This window comes from Hypoxylon trugodes (genome assembly GCF_022578975.1).
Source record: "Hypoxylon trugodes strain CBS 135444 unplaced genomic scaffold F4822scaffold_7, whole genome shotgun sequence".
NCBI classification, from domain to species: Eukaryota; Fungi; Ascomycota; class Sordariomycetes; order Xylariales; family Hypoxylaceae; genus Hypoxylon; species Hypoxylon trugodes.
The window spans coordinates 449,224-469,533 of record NW_026250022.1 but is presented as its reverse complement, the minus strand read 5'-3'; the positions used below and the strand labels follow the sequence as shown (position 1 = coordinate 469,533).

At 46.9% G+C, this 20,310-nt stretch overlaps 3 protein-coding genes across 3 annotated transcripts; all 3 read right to left on the bottom strand.

Annotated features, from left to right (window-relative positions):
• Positions 1–1,747: 1,747 nt before the first annotated feature.
• F4822DRAFT_409249 (uncharacterized protein) lies at positions 1,748–5,400 on the bottom strand. Its single transcript, XM_051458643.1, has 2 exons — positions 1,821–5,400; positions 1,748–1,768 (listed from the first exon to the last, which is right to left on the bottom strand). The coding sequence occupies exon 1, from the start codon at positions 5,024–5,026 to the stop codon at positions 2,405–2,407; it is 2,622 nt and encodes an 873-aa protein (XP_051311970.1). The 5' UTR covers positions 5,027–5,400; the 3' UTR covers positions 1,748–1,768; positions 1,821–2,404.
• Positions 5,401–12,077: 6,677 nt separating this feature from the next.
• F4822DRAFT_444681 (uncharacterized protein) lies at positions 12,078–13,692 on the bottom strand (the record flags this gene model as incomplete). The annotated part of the gene is made up of 5 exons (XM_051463280.1): positions 12,078–12,266; positions 12,320–12,581; positions 12,642–12,725; positions 12,782–13,267; positions 13,322–13,692. The coding sequence occupies 5 exons, from the start codon at positions 13,690–13,692 to the stop codon at positions 12,213–12,215; spliced, it is 1,257 nt and encodes a 418-aa protein (XP_051311969.1). The 3' UTR covers positions 12,078–12,212.
• Positions 13,693–14,302: 610 nt separating this feature from the next.
• On the bottom strand, positions 14,303–14,922 carry F4822DRAFT_308222 (uncharacterized protein). The gene has a single exon (XM_051455284.1). It carries the CDS (start codon positions 14,719–14,721, stop codon positions 14,389–14,391), a length of 333 nt encoding a protein of 110 aa, XP_051311968.1. The 5' UTR covers positions 14,722–14,922; the 3' UTR covers positions 14,303–14,388.
• Positions 14,923–20,310: the final 5,388 nt, after the last annotated feature.

Here is a 20,310-nt window from a genome sequence, read left to right as displayed (position 1 = left end):
TTTCGCAGGATCTTCCCCCATCGCTCAGACTCTACCTACTTACTAACTACTGCTACATAGTACGCAAACCCTGGCCAACTAGCGAAAACGAGTTATGGGCCTTATTGATCCCATCACATCCCACTTAGCCTATTGCGTGCTATCGAAAAAAAGCCTGTCGCGCGCACCATGTGCCATGCCATGTGCGATGCGCATGAAAGAAGGGGGCGGGAAGGAACCGCAGGAAGCCCACGTTGTTGCTCCTCCGTCTGTGCTGCCATCTATCTATCTATCTTTCTATCTATCTGTTTCGTCAAATCACATACATACCTCCGCGCGAGCTCGGACTAACATATGCATCCCTACCTACACACAACGAATGATCTTAATCTCTCGTTTCACATAATGTTTAATAACGGGCATTAAAAAACGCCACCAAATCCATCCCGTCCCATGCCAATATATCCCATAAAAAGAAGGCTCTCGGCCGAAACCAATTCATTTTATTTCGTTTCCTTGCGTCCTCCCGCGGCCCGGAACACACCATCCTCCGAATCTTGCTTCTTGTGCGACAGCCCAAGTTCAAAACACCGTGCTTACGCCTCGGACCTAATCATCCCACCTACGGGGACCTAGGTGAAGCCAAGCCAGCATAAATGTGTATTGTATTTGTACCACCCTAACCTACGCAATTCCGTCCCCCGTCCCCCCATCTTCTTGTCAATTATTGGCCCACACACGAACCCCTCTACGCACATGGCTCGTAGCCCAGAAAAGCAAAAAGAAATGGGTGTGTGTATGGGTAGTGCTACCGCGCCAAACCAAACCGGGAAGCAAACCGCGAGCCCCATCTACGTGAGTACTTACTTAAACCTTGCATCAACTCATAGATTACTTATCCATGGATTTACATAATACATACGGGCTAGGCGGGGAATCTGTACAAAAGTAAAGTATGGTACCAAGGATAGGATAGGTTTATGCAATGCGTCTACATGGATTGTTATAAGGTGGGAGGGCTAGCTAGATACTACGTAGGGTTACAATCTATTCTGCTGACGGTAGTACCACCACCCCTTACAAAAAGCCCCGACACGTGCGAACCGACCAATAGCGCCGGGAACTGCAGAGATAATGTACGACTAGTTATGTAAGTACCTTTTAGTTAAGATGTATGAAGCTACTATGATGATGTAGGTATGTACCTACTTTAGCGCCCAGTCACTTTCAATCGTTCGTTCGTCCGTCCGTAACACTTCCAAACTAGCCCGCAGCCACGCAGCCGGTCGAAGATGGTGTGGAAGGGCGACGAATGTCATTTATCAATTCATGGGTATAGTATGTATGTATGCACGTAGGCTCTTTTAACTCTTCTAGGCGTTCTGGGCTGACGAAGAACACCAGGTAAGGTAAGAGATGTACAGTACACACAAGTACCCATAGGACCATAAAACGTGTCTCGCTCGAAAAGTAAGACATACAGATCAGCCAGAACCTTTTTTCTTTATTTCAGGGACAAACCAATCCATAATACGGAACGAACCATCCACCGGTTCGGTTTGATTGAATGAACCAAAATCGTATCCCCCCCGAATCGCCATGTAACTTGTTCACACGATTCATTCTACTCTACCCCTTTCACCTAGACCTCCAACAAAGTCCTATGCTATGCTTGTCTCTCGCTTTTACTTGCACTTTCCCGCATAAGGCTATCCTGCTCATCGACCGATCATGATGTGAGAGATAGAGCATGTGGCTTCGTATCGCGATTCGCGCAGGTATTCCACTCCTACCGAGATAAGCTCGTGGGGACATGAAGTTCAGGTTTGAAGATTAACTACCTCTCTACTAGCAACCCCTGCCTTGCCTTGATCTGTGCCCTGCTGCTGTGCTCGAGCGCCCGCATTTCCCGCGACCGGTGTGACCAAACAAAAGTTCTCGTCCCTCTTCTCTCATCTGATCGGCCGCCTATCAGTATATCGTATCATATTTACTTTTTCGGACGGTACTCCGTGCGCCACCAAAGAGCTTTGTTAGCGCATGTACACCGAACACACACTAACCGAGCTGACCAGCAAGACAAGTTAGCTAGATGGGCGAAAACAAAAGTACGATGGCGTCAATATTCCATGGTCCATCTGACGTTTTTTCCCCTCACGATCAACTGATTGCCTATGGGTACTGATATGACCTGGCTCTAACTGGGCGTCGCGGGTTATTATAATCACGAACGATCGCCCCTAGCGGGTGTTTCAGAACCATGCTGACGCTAGCAGGCCGTCCGTCCAAGCAAGTAGTAAGCTATCCGTCCCCGAGGTGTCTCTTTAGTATGTACGTAACGTACTACGAAACACAGACGAAGAAGGCCTCGCGTGTAACAGAAGCTTAGGTCTGAGATAAGCGCGCCCGTTTGTTCGGCGGTATCTCACTTCTTGACGAGCTTATATTTACCCCCCACAATTTCCAGCTCTCCGTCTGCTATTTTCTCCCCTAGAAACTCTTGTAGCTCTTCGTTGCTCCACGGGAACCCGTCAGCAATCAACATTTTCATCATCATCGAAATCTGACCCAGGGGCATAGTGGGGCTCGAATTCGTCAGCATGCCCACAATGAATTGCCAGTAAACCTGGCGCTTTTCCTTTTCTTTCTCACTTATGCCCGGTTTGGCTTTGCGTGGTGTGGATGGCGCCATATCGACAGCCGTGGCGTTTGAGATTTGCGCCGCTTGGTGAGATGGTTGTTCAGCATCAGAAAGACGCTCGATGACGACGTATGTATTATCCGGCATTCTGCGGAGCACGTGCTTTTTCCCCCAAAATTCGAGTGCGGTTGTGAGAAGGTCTTCGTCCATTTCGAGCTTCATCCACAGATCATCAAAAGTCCAGCTAGAAGAATTCTCCTCGCTAAATGCATTGATAACAGCCGCTTCGTAAGTATGAACCCGCTCCAGAATCGTCCGATCCTCGAGTTCGAGCTCCACAGTGGCTTGCCCGAGGTGATTAAGCCATTTAATCTTGCGAGACGGCTTAAGACGTTCAAAAATAGTTTCGTACATCTTTTGCATTTCTGTTATATCTGAAGGTAAGTGGAATCGTTCCTCCCCTATTTCGGGCCAGTAAAGCCGAGACAAAATCCTTGCATGGATTGTCCAGTCTCGGTCAACTTTCTCTGGATGGTTAACCGCCCCGCGATGGATGACGCCGTCAAGCCGTGACGAATCCTGGATATCTTTAATCATCACATCGCAAGCTTGTAACGAAGATTCCCCGAAACGCTTCTTGAGTAAGTCAAGAACACCCACTTCTTGGTCAAACCCAGATTGCTCAGATAGGAGCCGCTCTCCTATGATGCTCTGGAATTCTTTGATAAACACTTCAGGCGAGCCTAGCGCACTTATTAGTGTACCAATGACATCCTCGAATTTCCGCCGCCTGTAATTGGAGCCTGCATCCACGGGAGCAGGTACCCAGTCCAGGTCATCCCATTCTTCATCCTGCTGTTCATTGCGGTACCGGTCAGAATCTTGTAGTAGTAACTCAACGAGCTCGACAAGTTTCGTCTTGCGGGCCTCGGTATTCACTTCATCCTTACTAGCTAGCAGACCCGTAACGATGATACGAACGGTGTCTTCTCGACTGCATAAGTAGATTTGAAGCGAGTAGGCTACTCGATCTAAAAGTACCCGAGAGTGATCCAATTTGTGAAATGTCCGGATCATGGCAATGTAGGTACGAAGTATATCTAACGTAGAGCGTCCAGTATGTAGTAGACGCTTTTGCAAGGTCGACGAGAACGCATCTGTGAGCTGTAATCGCCGTTGAGGAGTCGTAACTGCATAACGGAGGTCATCGATACCACCCTCACTACCCGGCCAGCCAATAACGATGTCGAATAGCTCATCAATACGAAGCGCGGCAAGCCGTCCAATGGCGATCTCCTTCCACTTGGTCACGCTCGCCCAGGATACATCCAGTTCAGTACTAAGACGGCTAGTGACTTCTACAGCCAGTCTTGCATATTGATTCTCGACCCAATCCTGGAGGTCGCTTATACATTTCGGTTGTACTTTATTGTGGTTCGGCATTCGTGTTCGCATTTTCAGCTCGTCATTAGGTTCCCATACTCCCGAGAAAGTCTCTCGAATATAGGCGATCATCGTCTGGTCAAGAAGCTCCGCAAATAGAATCTGAAACCTTTCCCCGGCAAGGCCAACTCCGGATGAGGACTCTACAACTTGGTGTAACTTCTTTCTTGCTTTTTCGATTTTGTCGGTGCTTATGAGCGCCCGTTTTCCGTGCTTGGATATGTGGCCTATTGTACTTACACCAAGTACCGTATTTATCAAATGGCCGAGGACCGATTTCAGTGCATCCATTAAGGCGTTTGACATGGAATTTCCTACTATGGCGTCCAGGTCACGGCGGAATTTCATGAAAGCGCGTTTTGCATCCTCTTCCTTCATGGCTCGAAGTATTAGCGAAATACCATATACATATTGCCTCTGGGCGGCTTCTAGCGTCCGTATGCTGCCTAGCAAGACCTCTTCCTGGTCTGGGTAGCTATCGCATATAGCAAGAAGCGGTAAGACGTGGCTCACATAATGCCATCGAACTTGCTGCGCATGCCAAGTAAGAAGATCTTCAGTATGAGTAGCTAGTGGAAGACGCGTATCCGGATCCAATACATCAAGAAGGGCATCTCGGAATGCGCCATCATTGACATCCTGTGAATTCGGCAACGACCCGAAAGAATCCTCCACGGTCACGGAGTTCGGGAGTGCGATACGGGAGGTGACCACGTGCCAGGACCGATCAAAGCGGGTCTGTTGCTCGGCATGAGTATTATCGCCCGGGGAGGCAAACAACAGCTGGGTATCAGCTCCTCCTTTCTGGGGCGTCGTCAGAGCCACAGGGCCCCCAAACGGCTGGCCCTGATCGGGAAACCGTAACGATGGGGTCGAATGAGGTGTAGGCTGTGAAATGTCAGATTGAAAAACGGACTGAATAGCACGTCTTCTACGCGCGTTCCACTTTGTATCTGCAGTCATCTCTCCTGTCTCCTTTTTTTCTTCCCTCGTTATTGCCGTTGTTTTTCGTTGTTGTTGCCCCTAAAATGTAAGTAGGCAAGGCAGGCAGGCGGCCGAGGCACCCGGCTGATGCACCCAAGCACCAACAGCAAGGTCGCTAAGGCCTCTCGGCAGAAGCGAATTAAGGGGAGATTTGACGGTCAGAATTATTTTTAGTGAGGCAGTATTATTATAATCATCATCATTAAGTTTTCGTCTTTCTATTCGTATAATTTAGGCAGCTGAGTCGTATGTGTTAAATTGAGCTAGAGACGACAAGGTTAGACAGCTCATGCCAGTTAGCTAGGCAAAATTGATTGTTGATGATTGTGATTATTGATAGAAAATCATTGGGGCCGTTTAGAGTAGGCGGTGAAAAAAGAAAGCGCTTACAGTGGAGTCTCCAATTGAATTTGAATCTAGCTGTCTGGGCAGGTACAAAGTGCATGATGTATCGAAGTATTGAAGTACTAAAGTACCCCAGTACATCCGATGCTGGGGTATACTTCAGTACTTATCAGATGTATCCTGCGCGGCTAAGGCATGGGTCGCGGTGCATTGATTACTTTATCTTTGTACCACACAGCCTACGGGGAATGCCTCGCGCGGCTGAGGCGTTTGTCGCAACATCCTGTCGCTACTTAGCTACATTATCGACTTTGCCACCCCTGCCGTAATCCTATAAATAATCCCCTAACCTTCTATAGACTAGCTTCGACATAACAGGTAGTCTAAGTAATTTCCTCTATTGCTGATACGGATGTCGCATTCGTATGCGGGACATGGTAGGCAGGTGAGACGAAGGTGCATACTTAGTAGATTTTGAACCGACCAGGCAGCCAGGATAGACCAGGATAGGTTGTCATTATTTGAGATGCAGCTAGCGATAAGGCCCTTGAGAGTCTTGATCGTTAATCTTAATCTTAAAATCTTAAAATACCTGGGGGGTATAATGACGAAATTAGAAATACTTTGTGGTGCGAATTGATTTCAAAGCTCGGACTCACCCATCTGAACTCACCTACTATTTTTTACGATTTGATGCATATCGGGACTGCGGAGATTTTGGGTGATAATTAAACTCGTCCAGATTTCAGAGATATGAGGGCTTGTTTTGGAGGGAGGGGAAAGATTGTACCATCCGATACCATCCCTCCCCTTTTTTACACTACTACCTATTACATACCTACCTACATCCACCAATACATCAATAATACATACGTATTCCGGGTCAGCAAAATAAAAAAGCTGGCAATTTTGGTTGATTGCGGCGCTGGCGAATGACAGGCTTCTATTGCTCTGCATGCGGGTGGCATGTGGGCGAGTAACGTGCGGGCGGAGGTCCACGAATAGAAACCCGCAATCAAAGTCCGCCGGTCAGCGTGGCCACGCACACATCGTGGCAACACTAGTAGCGTTGTTACGACGGCGGCGGCTCCTCAAGGTACTCGAATGTACCGTATCTCTCTCATTCTCTCTCCCCTGACTGATAATGCTAGACCTCTCCCCCACTCCGCATCGTGGAAACTGGGTACGACGGTGTAGATCTGTCAGACGCGAGCCGTACGGCCCTACTGCGTAAAACTAGGCGTTAGCCGTGAGGACGGCTGAATAAGTGAGATGAACACTAGGGCTGACACAAGCAGCAGGACCCGTGTATCAGAATGCTAACATCCAATACCTGCTCAATGGCCACACGAATAGCGAGTCCGACTCGGATTACCTAGCAACACTACCAATTTTGGCTACGAAATCTCCGCCGATGCAGCTAACGACAGACAGCTGTCAAGGCTATGTCACCTAACCACACACACACACAATACTCTATTTGTGTCGATTTGCATGTATGTAACTTTGGTTGTACATCTATTGACATATGCATATGCATGCTACTTTTTCGGTTTTCGAACGGGGAACATTCGACACACATATCGGACCACAGAACCGTTGCATATCATGAAGTTCTCGACAGCTGCCTTGGCTAGAGCTGGTATCTGGACACTTGATCAACAGCTGCTCAAACTTGATTTTCTGGATCAATATGTGTAGTAAGCGCAGAAGACGCAAGTATCAAGGGGAGAACGTGTTTGCTTGTGTTACATTCGGGGTCAAGTTAACACTCGCCTCCCACGTTCAGCCTGCAGCTTTCACACGTGTAGGTCAGGTGGTTTGGGGAAGATTGAACCGGGGTTATCTGTAAGCTTCAGGTCCTTGCAGCGTAGTAATCACCACCCATCAAGACCTGTTTCAGGACCTGCACTGCAACTATACTTTGTCTGGTATCGTTGGTCGCCAGCGGGCACGCCGTGTGCCTGGTACTGAATTAGGACATTCGGCTACGGTCTCGCAATTCGTCCCGAAGCAACCGACCACAGTTCGCTGCCGAGCGGTGCGGTACGGATTGCCATGATATTACGCACTTGAGGGATGGTAGGGGTTGATATTGTGTTGTTAAGAGTCAATCGAACATTAACACCAGAAATGGGTCATGAATTCACCCTGACGAGATCACCTTCGATTGTCCGAAGCAATGGAGGGTCAATAATACAAGCAGTGATGCTGCGCGTGTACGGCGCAGTCCAAAAAGTGCGGAATTTGGCGTACAGCTTACAATGTATTGAGCGAGATTAGCATCCACCTGAGATTGCTCGATGCACCAGTAGCATCGCTCTTCTGCACACCTTTTACTGTATTAAAAGTCGTCATTTTTCGGTTCCTATTCTTGGTATTCTCGATATTGCTGTTTATATACTTCGGGACCGATCGAAACAAATCTTGATAGTCGCGTAAATGTTTCTTACAGCTCAGGGGTCGCGTTGAAACCCTTGTGGTATCCTGTAAAATATATGCATTGGTATGTTTTGGTGCAAAATTAGAATGAACTTCTCTGATTGTTCATTTTCCTCTTCTGGGGATATCTTCGTGGGGGAGAAAGGTGGGAGTACCCGTTGATCATCATCATTGTACCACTTTCATTCCCCGTCTTATCATGAATATTATGACCCATTAGCGTTTTATACTCAGCTCGGCGAGCAAGTATTCAACTAATCGCGCCAGCAGCGGCATCAGTTGAGGCTCGTAATAACATACGATAGGTGCGTACCCCACGGCCCCCAAGCTTCGTAACACAGCACCCGTGGTCGTGGTCTATGGTGTTGCGGAGTGCCCGATGTCGTGTAAGGGTAGTACAGCTTGTCAAACCAGGCATTTGGTGTCCACCTACCTATAGCTCTTAGCTCGATATAGCGCTGCTTCTGTTTGCTACGATGTACAGGTTATCGGTATGTATTCTCCGACCTGCTGGGAATGACACAATGAAACGTGCGCGTTTTTAATGTGGCTTTCTAGGAAGTGCAAGATACAATACATCTCCGCGGTAGGTAAAGAGATAAGTCGGTATTGTAGGGCGAACAGTGCAGCGCCCCCAACAATCAACATACATATTATGTTTGGTTGAAAAGTACGCCTCTAAGCTGCGTGGACAATTGGTGAAACCCGAGGCCGGAGTATGTCGAAATCAAGTAAGCAGTGACCCGATTCAATGGATAATTATCCCGTTGTCGGACTTTAGAGACGCGGACTTCGCTCTCGGTTGGAAAGACTGACATCGCCATCTTTACAAGGGAGAAAAAAGTGAATGCCTAGTCAATGTTGTGAGCCATCGGCAACGGTTGAACAATCGTTGTTCGCCGAATCAATTCGTTTTGGTACCAACGCTGTATCCGTTTCGGGCTTTTCAGAGCAAATTAACAGGAGACTCCGTGTGGATATCGTCGTCATGCCAATTTACAGCCCATGGAATTCCATTTAGAGCATCGGAAATGCGTCCCGACGATGCTCGGGATATAGTGTGCGAAATTATGCGACAGGCGGAAAAGATAGGCCGACGGCACAGACATTGCCGGAGATAAAAGTTCGGACTATCGGTTACAAACGAATCAGCTCGTTGGCTGAAGTGGACTTCGGGATTTGTTAGTAAAAAGTTGATTATTCATAAGTCCGTCTTCCATGCTTCCATGGACAATTAATTCGTCTAATAGTGCGACCCGCACAGGCGTCGTATACCAAGTAATTGATGTACCTAGTAGATAATACAGTAGGTTAACGGTCTGAATTTAATGATTCAACGCTTGTTGGTAATCCATGTTTAGTAGCTTATAGTAGGTTGGTTCCTGCGTAGGGTACATTTCAAACCAAACTTGCCGTGGGCACTCAATTGATCCCATTTCGGATGTGGATGCACCAACGAACTTCTTAATCCACATGTATGCGCTATCTTTGTGGGGAGAGAAAAAGACGAGAAAGAGAAAAGTCGGGTTTCGCGCTTATGTAAGGTATCTTTTAATCTTGCCTTACGTAACCTTACTAAAGTTCTCAAAGTGGAGGCAGGGACTTATTTATATTACAAGGTGGACTATAGGTAACAGGACATATATGCCCACTAAAAAACCCACGACGGATTCACCCTTGAACTTTATATGATGGCGCTCCACATGGGATTCAAATCAGCGGAAGGAGCCTTTAGGTTATACGCTAAGCCCTGCATATTGTATCAAAGGCATGTTGGACCTGAGATTATGTAAGGTCAAAGGTTAGAATACACTTCTTGCTGGGTTAGTACCTAGGTAGTTTATCCTTTCTGATGATGTAAAGGTCTCCACATCTACATCTTGTTAGTTCAAAAGTTCTTCTACGTAAACAACCAACCACATTTGTGCATTCAAATCATTCCTATCTTAGAACTAGATACATTTACATGTACGTAAATAAAAACACCATACGGTAAATAGTTTAAGTGATCTACATAACCTTTCGATAAAAGAACCACCTCGGACCTGGGCACTGCAAGGAACTAACCATACAATCGGCGCACATGTTCTTTCGACAATACAGCAAGGATCGTCGTTTTTCAATCAATCTGCAAACCAATGCCGTAGTTTTCGCAGCCTGCTTCTATTTCTGGCATCATCGCATACACACGGACGATGATGGCACATGGCTTTCCCCCTGTCTCTCCTCTCCACCCACCAACCAGCCAACCCAACCCCTTCCCCCCCGCTTCATTTCAAGGCTGTGCTGCTACTCTCCTGCTCTCCTACTTGCTCGCAACTCATTTCTCCAACAGAAAAAAAAAAGAACCCTCCAGGTTCCAGCAGACAGTAGCATTGAAATGGAGTATTTCGAGAACGACTATTGGCTATTGGTCTACTATTGGTCTCTTTCGCTTTCGTACTCAGTAGTATTCATAGTACTATTGTAGGTACTCGACGCGAGCTCGCGCTACGATTCGACCGATCTCCTCTTCTTTCTCCCCCCGTTCTCCTCATTCCCCCCACCATCACCGCCCGCTGCTGAAAAAACCCATGCGTCAAGATCTGGGGCCTGGGTGGTAAACTTGCTGCAGAACGATGGCGCATGGCTTTGTATCACGTTTTTTTGTACGAAGAAGGTGTGGTGACCAACCCAACCCTCGTCACATCGCCGATTTTCTTTCTTGCTTGATCTGCCTTTCCTTGGTTTATCATGTATTTCCCCGTATGTATGTATGTACTGCGTGGGCGTCGGCTCGCGAAACTTTTTTTTTAGGTCAGGTGTCTATCTATTCGCCGTCTATACGAAAAAGCCACCGAGTCGAGGCCCGATTATTAATAGCGGAGGTGAGAAGACTCATCATATTATGAGACAAAACAGGAAAAAGAAAAAGAAAAAAAAAGCCATTATTTCCCCTCATGTGGAAAACCCCAGTTTCGGCCGAGTGCTTGTCGGATGGCGTTTTCTTCGATTTCGAGTGAGAGCGAATGGGAGAAACAGCATTGCAGTTCGGCGCATTCTGACGAAATTGACAGGCGTAGGGGGCGCGGAATTGTTCCATCATCTAGAATCATAATGATCCCCCTAAGTGGATAAGATAGATACCTAAGAAGGTAGGTATGTTAGCTAGTAACTTGCTGTGCCGTCTGTAACATGACGATTTCCAGCCGAACGATCTGAAAGGGGGCCTGCAGAGCGACTGCTACCTAAGCTCTTCTGACGCGGACATTGACATAACCGTAATTCCAGGTACAATAGCAATACAGCTGAACCATTGTAACTGTAAGTAGGTACTATTGTACAGAACAGGCTATAACGCAATAAAGCATTCCCCGATCCGGAAGCTCGACTGGCCATGAGATTTTATGTGCTGTAACCTTAGGCCCTGGCTGCCACCTGGCTAACGGCCAGGGCTAGCTGCAGCTTTTCTATGCTATACCTGTTATTGCCTAGGTACCTGGGGAGGTATGCTAGCTGGCTACGGTAGGTAGACAGGTGAGCCTATTACAGCTATGCTATTCCTAGGTAGTCGTCATTAACCATGTTGCTCATCTCTCTCTTTATCTAGTAATTATTCGAGATCATCTTTGATCATCTAAGTCTGGGGCGTAGGAGCATTGACATGACAAGCGCTCTCTCCTGGACTTAACCTGATCAGTCATGATAGACGTCTAGTTAGAGGCGATGCTACTTGGCTTCTTGGCTAACCAAACTTGACCCCACGTACGTCCTATACACATCTGTATAGGACCTACATAGCTGCGCATACTACGTACGTATAGGCGTGTAGGTTGTATTGATTATACGCCAGCGGGCCACCCCATGTCGGGCATGTTTTAGCGATGTGAATCTTGATAACCGTCTCGGTCCCGAGCACACATATACGACCGTCAGGAGACTAAGATTTGACGCTGGCAAGTTGAGACATACAGTTTATCACTGGACGAGGGGGGCAAGCGAATATCACCAAAACAGCACAAGTGTCAAAATATGTTTGAGTGAACAGATAAACCTTAATTCCGTTGATTCCAAAAAATTTACAGTGTCAAAAATCTTTGATCGAAAAAAAGTCGAGCTAAGAAGGTAGAAATGAAAAAGGGGGTATATGCTTAATCTTCCACGCCATATCCAAAAGCTCGTCAATCCCCGATGTCCTTAATCCCATATATACTCCATCCAACCCAAAAGTTATAATAATAAAACATGTCCGAATGTTTTGAATGCCGGTAGAGCTGTCGTCTAAAATCCATATCCCGCTTCAAATACTCATAACCCCTAATCGTTTTGCCCTTAGCTCCCTATCGTCCTATCCATCGTAGAATATCGTAGAAATTTTTATTTTTATTGTACAAAATTTTTATGAGTTTCGTCTTTGCTTGCACTTGTCGTGAAGTAAGTGACCATTGCGAGCCTATTTCATGAGTTAGTTGATGTTTTAATGAATTGACGAGAATCTAAACATACAGTAGTCCTTGTGAACTCAGCGCCGCAGTTAGGGCAGGTAGCCTTAGCTGCTTGTCCAGATTTTTCACGTTGGTGTCTTAATAAGTTGCTGAAGGTCGAGAATTGGCGGCCGTTGCAACCGTGCTCCCAGCACTGCGGCTTGGGTCGGCTTTGGACGACACGAACGTGGCCGGCTTCTTGCCCTGCGCCACCAGAAGAAAGGACTGGGGGAGCCTGAACAGGGTACATGATTCCAGCATCAGACATCGGAGGTGAGGGTCGGCTATGATGTATGTTAGAAAACTTGCGTTTCGCGTTCAAAAACGCATATTGTTGTACGAACCTGTATTGTGAAGATAAGCTGTGGGCGGAAGGTGGTGGGGGGTAACCCGGTGAGTAGCTCAAGCCCAAGTAATCGCTGGGTGGCCTACCATGTCGATCGTCAGCATTGGAGGTTTAGGTGGCGTCATCAAAAAAACTCACATCGAAGAAAATTGAGGGAACATTCCTGGGCTGCCGTGATCGGGAATGGGCGATGTAGAGTAAGAAGGCATATACGAGCCCGCCATGGTTGTCGCGGGTTCCGCCAAGAGAGAGATTTGCGAAGGCGCTGTCGAATACACTGGCACCGGGGATGCGGCAGAAAATTCGTGCATCGAAACTGGGGGAGATTGGGAGGCGGACGAGTAAGTGCTCATGGCGCGGCGCGCTCGGACTGTCGATTTCGAATCTCGGCGGGCTTGGTCGCGCTGCCTTTTAAGTTCACGTTGTTCGGGCGTCAATGTGAATCGGGGCGGGCTGGAGGTTAAAGACCTAGAACCGCTCGGAGGAGTCATGCTCGCATCGGAACCGTGAACGGAGCCCAATTCATGACCCAATAGATCCGGCCCTGAATCCAAACCTGGCCAAGTGTATGAGGAGCGGGGAATGCCCATCTCCATTCTGGGGTCGAAAGCCACAGCTACGGTGCTACTTATTATGAGCTCGAGTCCTAAATTGATTGGCGCATAAGTCATAACTCACCTCATTGTGGAGGTATGTGGGGGTGGTAAAGAGGATGAAGAATGTGAATCTCGCGCTGGATTTACACGCAATGAGGGAGTGTTCTGAGACTGTGCTTGTCTCTGGCTCCACTCAGTATCCAAGGGACCCTGTGAGGGCAAAGTTGGGTGAGAGGTGTGGCTTGGTAAAAATGGCGTAGAGCGATGAGGGACGCGATTTATATAAGGTGGCGGCTGAGTCCCTTGTGAAGATGCTGGTCGACTATGAGGTGAATCGGTAATGTCCAAGTTGCGAAATCCTCCTGTTGTCGAGGATGGGCTGCTATCTCTTGACCTAGGTAGGTGTAAGTAAGAGTCTTTGGAATCTCGTTCTAATAGAGAGCGGCGGTCCATCGTGATTTCAAGAAATATCTGTAGCCAGGAGCTATTGGAAGTAAAAAGGAATATATACGTACAATATTTAAAGTGTACGCTGACAGGATCGGTATGGCTATCGATCGTCTGGCAGCAGGATGGGATGGCGGTCCGTGAGACTTATAAGAATAATCAAGACCAAGCTGTTCGGCAAAGACGAGTGTGAGAACTACTCGTAAAGGAAGATTTTTGTACAGCTATGTAATGTAAGCGTTTTGTATTTGAGAAATCTCAGCCTCACTGGTTGTGAAGGCAGGAGGCAAGAGGAACTCGAAGTGCTTTTAAATTTATCAGAGGCAGTACCCTGTGGAGCACGACCGGCTTCGACCTTACGTATGTATGGTGGGCAAGGAAACGAAAGCACCCCTTGTTCGTCTCGAGGAAGTGTACCGTGGAGTACATCTCGCAGTCGACGCCGCAGGGAAGAGCGTGCTAGTACCTATTACATGGGTAGACAACTCAAAAGGCGGGTACGACGTAAAGTTAGGGCCTGGCAGGGTTGAGAGAGGTGGGTGTGGGGTGGGACCATGACGGCCTTACTGCAAAGACATGGGTGATGTATAGAAGTACCTGGCCTATCCTATCCAGTGTGGATCATTCTTCACCAGTCTACTTTCGTAGGTATAATGATATGGGACCGGGGTTCGATAGATACACGCACTCTTATACACACACTTATGTATGTAAGTACCTGTGTACATGAGGAAAGACGGAGAGATAGAAAAAACAGATAGACAGGGTGGTGGCGAGAAGAGCGGGGGTCAGGAAGTGCAGTGAATGCGAGATAGCATCGAAGGTACAAATGCAGTAAAGACAATAGCAGTTCAGGTAGGCTCTAGCAACCTCAGTCTTCTTGCTATTATGAGAGAGGCACTCACCCCAGCGATCGATTGCTTTGATCATGTTCGGTTCGACAAGGCACCCAGCAATTGATCCCAGACAACTCGTCAGGGTCAAGATGGGCTGCTCTGATGACAGGGGAGACTTTGGTTGCTTGGTACCTGGCATCTATAACATAAGTAGCGTAGAGAAAGAGGGAGTGGGCTCAGTGACATTCGCATGCTACGTAAGTTGCGCCAAAGGCGTGTAAGAGCTCCATAGTGTAGTCCGAGACTGGGGATAGGCTCACGACTACGGTCCCGTTAGTGCCATGGGGTGTAGTTAAAAAGAAGCGCGACAGGGTCGGCACGGGGGGGAGGGTGGCTTTTGCGTTTCTTCGCGGAGACGTGAGCAGGCAGTGCTAGCATTCTGCGACTTGTTTCTTAGTAGTTGACCTGCCTTATCCATACCTTCAAATCTCGCTCCCGTTCGTTAAGTACCGTGGGGCTTTCACTGATTCATACTGTATGGCGCGTATTATACGGCACACCATGCAGATACCTGCAAGGGTCTTCTCGCGCAATAGACGAGCGAGCGAGCAAGGCAACAGCCATCGTGAATAACATTGATCAGTCGGCATTTAGGAAACGCGAGGGTGCCCACTGCCCAGGGTATAGTATGATCGTGCAAGTTGAAAAAGTCCATATGTCGAGTTTTAAAGGGACTAGAAAAATGACGTTTAGACGGTAGTACACGGGACTTACGGAACTTGTATGAGTCTTGATGAATTTTAGCAGTTCTAGGGTATGTGTTGGACTCGCACGGAGTCCAAATCCCGTTGTTAAGGCTACATAAAGCCGGGACCGACGATGATAGATCTTTTTCCTCTTCTTCTTCGCGATGTAGGAGAAGGATGCTGTCCTCATCTCATAATTTGTTCGACCTTGGCCATAAGATGCGGCCGGCCGCATGGCATAACAGGCATAACAAGGCATGGCAAAGCATGGCAACAGCTTTCAGGGACCGAAATCTGACCAGATTGTCTAGATTGACTGGCTTGACTGGATCAGAGATCCGCAGCACGTCAACTGTTAGGTCGTCGTAGGAATTGAGAATGAAACAGCGCGCATGGTATAGGCCTGTCCCAGGGACGGATTTGGAATGAGAGAAGAACAGAAGAAATGTTCGATGAGGGTAGCTGAGGTGCGTTGAGTTACATCGAGGCAAGCCACTAGTGAACCGATGTGTGCGAAGGTTTGAGTGTTGTAATGTTGTAAAAGAGAAAGAAAAAAGGCCCTGTAAATTGCACGAGGTATACATAGGATGCGCATCCCTGTCATCCCTAGCCCTTGTCGGACTCGAAAGTATATTGTACCGCGACCTTACCCTATTAGTGGAGTGACGCAGGCGGCAGATGCAAGTCGAACCCTCCTACCCTCCTTTGGCAAGTAGGTACTTTCGAATGTCACCATGTTACTGTCAAAATAAGTGTATTTCTTGGCTAGCTTGCGTATGTAAGCAGGGGTGTCTAGTACATGACAAGCGCTGGCGTCTAATTAGTCGCAAGTTCGCCTGGCTATTCTTAGACATACCCCAAGCTCTTGGAGGAGTACATTTAAAATCATAAAATTCATAAACCATGGTACAGATGGTACAAGTGGTACATACATGTGGGTGGCTGTTAGCAGGGGGTACTTTTTTTTTCTATTATTGTTCTTGCTCATTAAACTTTTTACGACTTAGCAACCTTCGCGACTTGAGCTTACCACTCTGCCACTATTCTTGTATCTTTGTGTACAGACCAAACACACCCTAATGTATGTCATATTGGAGTCGTCAGTCAAATACTCACGAACAGGATTCCGCAATTTCTAGCTTATTGAGATTGGAACCATTTATATCTATACTTAATTAGCTGATAAGGAGTTTCCTGCTGTATGATTTGTAGTTAATCTATCGTTAAAGCCACGAGCTAGAGATGGCTATGGATCTTAATAATAGTCGTATCGTTGTGTGGTAGTGTTTCGCCATTTGCGACTGGCCGTTATGTAAGAAGTTTAGTTGACAGACATCAAATCATGTCGATTGTTTTTTCCTATTTCGACTGCCTGAACCAACATTGTGCATTATAAGGATCTACCAGGTGCCAGAATTATCTACTCTCAAAAGTTATCTAGCTACCGTATCGGGCTCTAGAGCTACGGCGCAGAAGGTACGGGATCGACAAGGGGTTGACGGGTGTCTGTGCCTCTCTGACGCTCTCTTAGCTGTTAGGGGAGAGTCGGGGAAAGGTAGACAAAAGAGGCTAACACCGTTTTTTTCAATATTTCGTATGCGCAAGGTACATTGCTATGAAGGAAGTATTCTTAGTAAATGGTCGATATAGTCAAAACAGTCGACAATCTAAAAGTATACCTAACACGATGCGACCTTAAACCTCCTGCGTCTTGTTGCTCTCCAACTAGGAGACCCATTTTGCCAGCCCCATCTCATCCGAAACATGCTTATCCAGCCCAGCCGTGGCTAATGCCTTATCCGAAGCCCACATTCTCTGACGACCCAGGTTCTTTATGAAATCGAAATTACTGTCTTCTATTTTCGTACCCACGTGTGGGTGGCCGATGCTGCTCAATGCTGAATGTAGCAACGCCACCCTCTTGGGAGACCCAGTCGGCCTGCAGAACGAAATCCCATAGTTCCGGCCGTACCTCTATGCCCATCGTTCATCGGACCTGTTGACTGGTCAGTATCTCCGGGAGGCTTTTGTGCCGGTATTCTAGAAACAAGTAACTAACCCCGTTGCAGGCTGCGGTGTTTGAGACCAACCTATCCGAATTATCAGGTTTGGTCAGTCTGTGGGTTAGTATACCGGATCATTTGCAGAATAAAGTGATATCGCCGCTAAAAAAGCGCCTGTGAGCGCGCCTATTTGGAGACATCCTTCAACGAGCAACCAAGACGATATTGTTGTATAATGATGAATAGTCTACGATGACGGAATGGGCGGATAAAATTACAATTGCCGCGGCGTAGATTGTTGATGAACACCAGCGCCCTGTACGCCATAAACCTTGTGAATCCTTCCACAACGGCCCGCTCAGAAAGACGGCGTTGTGATTTTAGTAGGGACCTACGAAGCCACTACTTCTTCCCCCCACCGCTCTATTGAATACCGCCGTGACGCTAACGCTTGTATGCTAGAAGAACGGTGAAAACAAGAAAAAAAAATAAGCGTTTGTAAACCGTGACATAGAAGCTCAACTCCTAAAGGGAAAGGCGTCTTGCACTAAGACGACGTCGCGGGATGTGAATGGGACGGGTAACTCAAGCTCGTGCCCTATTTAGCAACCGACGGGCTACTAATGTACATATCAACGAAGCCCGGCCGCACTATGTACTAATTGTCCTTGGCCCCCCCTCTTCTTTCGGCTTCAGAAATGTAACTATCTCAATCACAAGCAAGCTTTAGTGCCGCAGTTGTTCCACTTACAGTAGTCATAGTTAGCCGTTAGAATAGTGACTAGCGAAGAGGGGAAGGCCTCTATGATGGCGAAAGATATTCGATTGTTTGTCCTTGCTCCAATCAGATACCTGGTCTTGTGATTGCAACTCTACATTGTTTTCTTCGTCGTCAACCTTCAGCAAGCATCTATATAGCCTGCTTTTGGGGCTCCAAATCGGATAATAGACGGAGATGCATGATATTATGTTGGCATCCTTGGGACAAGCATGATCCTCGCCCCAAAAGCAGGTTCAAGGATATGTTGGTAAAGAAAGACAATAACAATGGCTGAGACAAGTCGTCGGCGTCTAATCAGTCCAATCCGAATTGGAGGACCCGACCGGCAGCTGAGCAGACATCGACGCAATCAATACAAGGTTGAGTATGAAGCGCGCCTACAGACTGTTTGAGACTGGTTGATTTCTTTTCTTCTTAGCTTCCTTCACCCTTCTTTACAACCCACCTCCTTCCTAAGCCGGACCAACTATATGCACCTAGCTATCGTTAGAGGCTGACCATTGGAGAATGATCGTATGTTAGTATTTTAGTATTTTTGAGAGTCGCGGCAATGGTGAGACGGACGGCTTTGAGATCCTGCATTTGTCAGAAAGTCCATGTTCAGGTTCATTTGTGTTCACTCCTCATGTTTAATATTAGTAGTTAAAGGCGTATACGAGTGGCGGGTATTAGACGTTGAATGTTAAACATTGGCATCTCGTGGCTGGCTGCCAGACATTTCCGAGTGATTGGGAAGGGATACATTGCTAGTGTTCCAGGACAGCGGCGTGGGAACTGTGACCGTAATTCTGGTGACACAGTTGATTGGGGCAAATGTTGCTTGGGTACCCCATGTGAACGTTTTTGGTCAATGAAATCCTTCCCGATTGGATTCGGGATTTTTCTCGATGGTTAGCAGCCAATCCTGAGCCCCCAATGCCACGAGGTCTCCAGGAAGTTTACGTAAGCTTCTTTTAAAGGGAAGAAAAAGAGGAATCGGTGGAAATGATCTAGAAGGAAATGTGGGATTGAGGATTAAGTAACCTTATTTGGGGACGCACAGTCCCACAATTTTGTCTAATACCCAATTACATATATGTACTGTAATATTATGTCAGCTATGCTTTGTATATAGATCAATGCATACAAATCTAGCGTGGTGCATATACATTTGTATACATCATTCAATGATTTATACATCCGGTATGTATTACATACATCGATTAGTACATTCCTATTTCATTTGTACATACTTCTGAAACAAACCTTATTGATCATTCGACCTATCATTGGATGCATCAGGGATGAATAATCAAGGACATGATCTGATATTCATGTATTCATGTAGTTTCTTTTCCCGATTTGTATCTTTTATCGACTCCTCCACCCTCCTCTTCTTCTCATCATGATTAATATCGTAACTTTTTAGCGTCTTTCTATTTTTTTAACCCTCTCTTAATACCGCCTTTGTCAATTAATCCTCGCAGTAATAGTAACGACATGTTGTGTTTCTTCTTCCTACTGCGACATTACTTACCTAATTTAAGCAATCTTCGGATTACCTATTATATTAGCTACTTCGCAAAAGTATTAGTGCGCAATCCTCCTATAGCATACGTATAGCTACTGTATGATTGAGAATACACGACCCTTACATGAAGGTGACCTAGGGTCCCCTCCAGCTCAATCTAACCTGCATAGCAACAAATGCAAGCTGCTTGTTTCAGCTAGGGAGCTGATAGGGCTGGAGCTGTCTAACACCGATAGCACATGCGAGCAATCGCAGCCTCATTGGTGAGAATCGCCAGTGGCAATTCTCGCGGACGCCGTTAGCTATATGCTTGTTAGGTGCGGCGACGATCTCTCTCCCCCCCCAACGTGATAGTTGCATCTATCATACATACTACGCAAAGCTACACTACTGTAATCGTCGGCCATTCCTCAAGGGTGCGCCCACGCTATACTACCTAGCTATCTACGATACCTAGACCAGAGAACATCTCTAGCCTCGATCGGTCAAATCAAACTTAACGGATCAGCACGAGCAATCTAACAAGCAAAAACCTACATACATATAGATATTCTTTAGGTACGATACACTGAAGATCATGGTTGAGCTATCTCTTCTGTAGAGTATAGGTAGTTCTTCCACTAGACCCATTATCCCAGCCCCTGGCTACAAATTAAGGGAACCCTGCACGCAAGCTACCCTTCAGAAGAGAAGTAACGGCAACAATTCCCGACAACAATACGTAACCCATGGACGAAATTTTCATTAG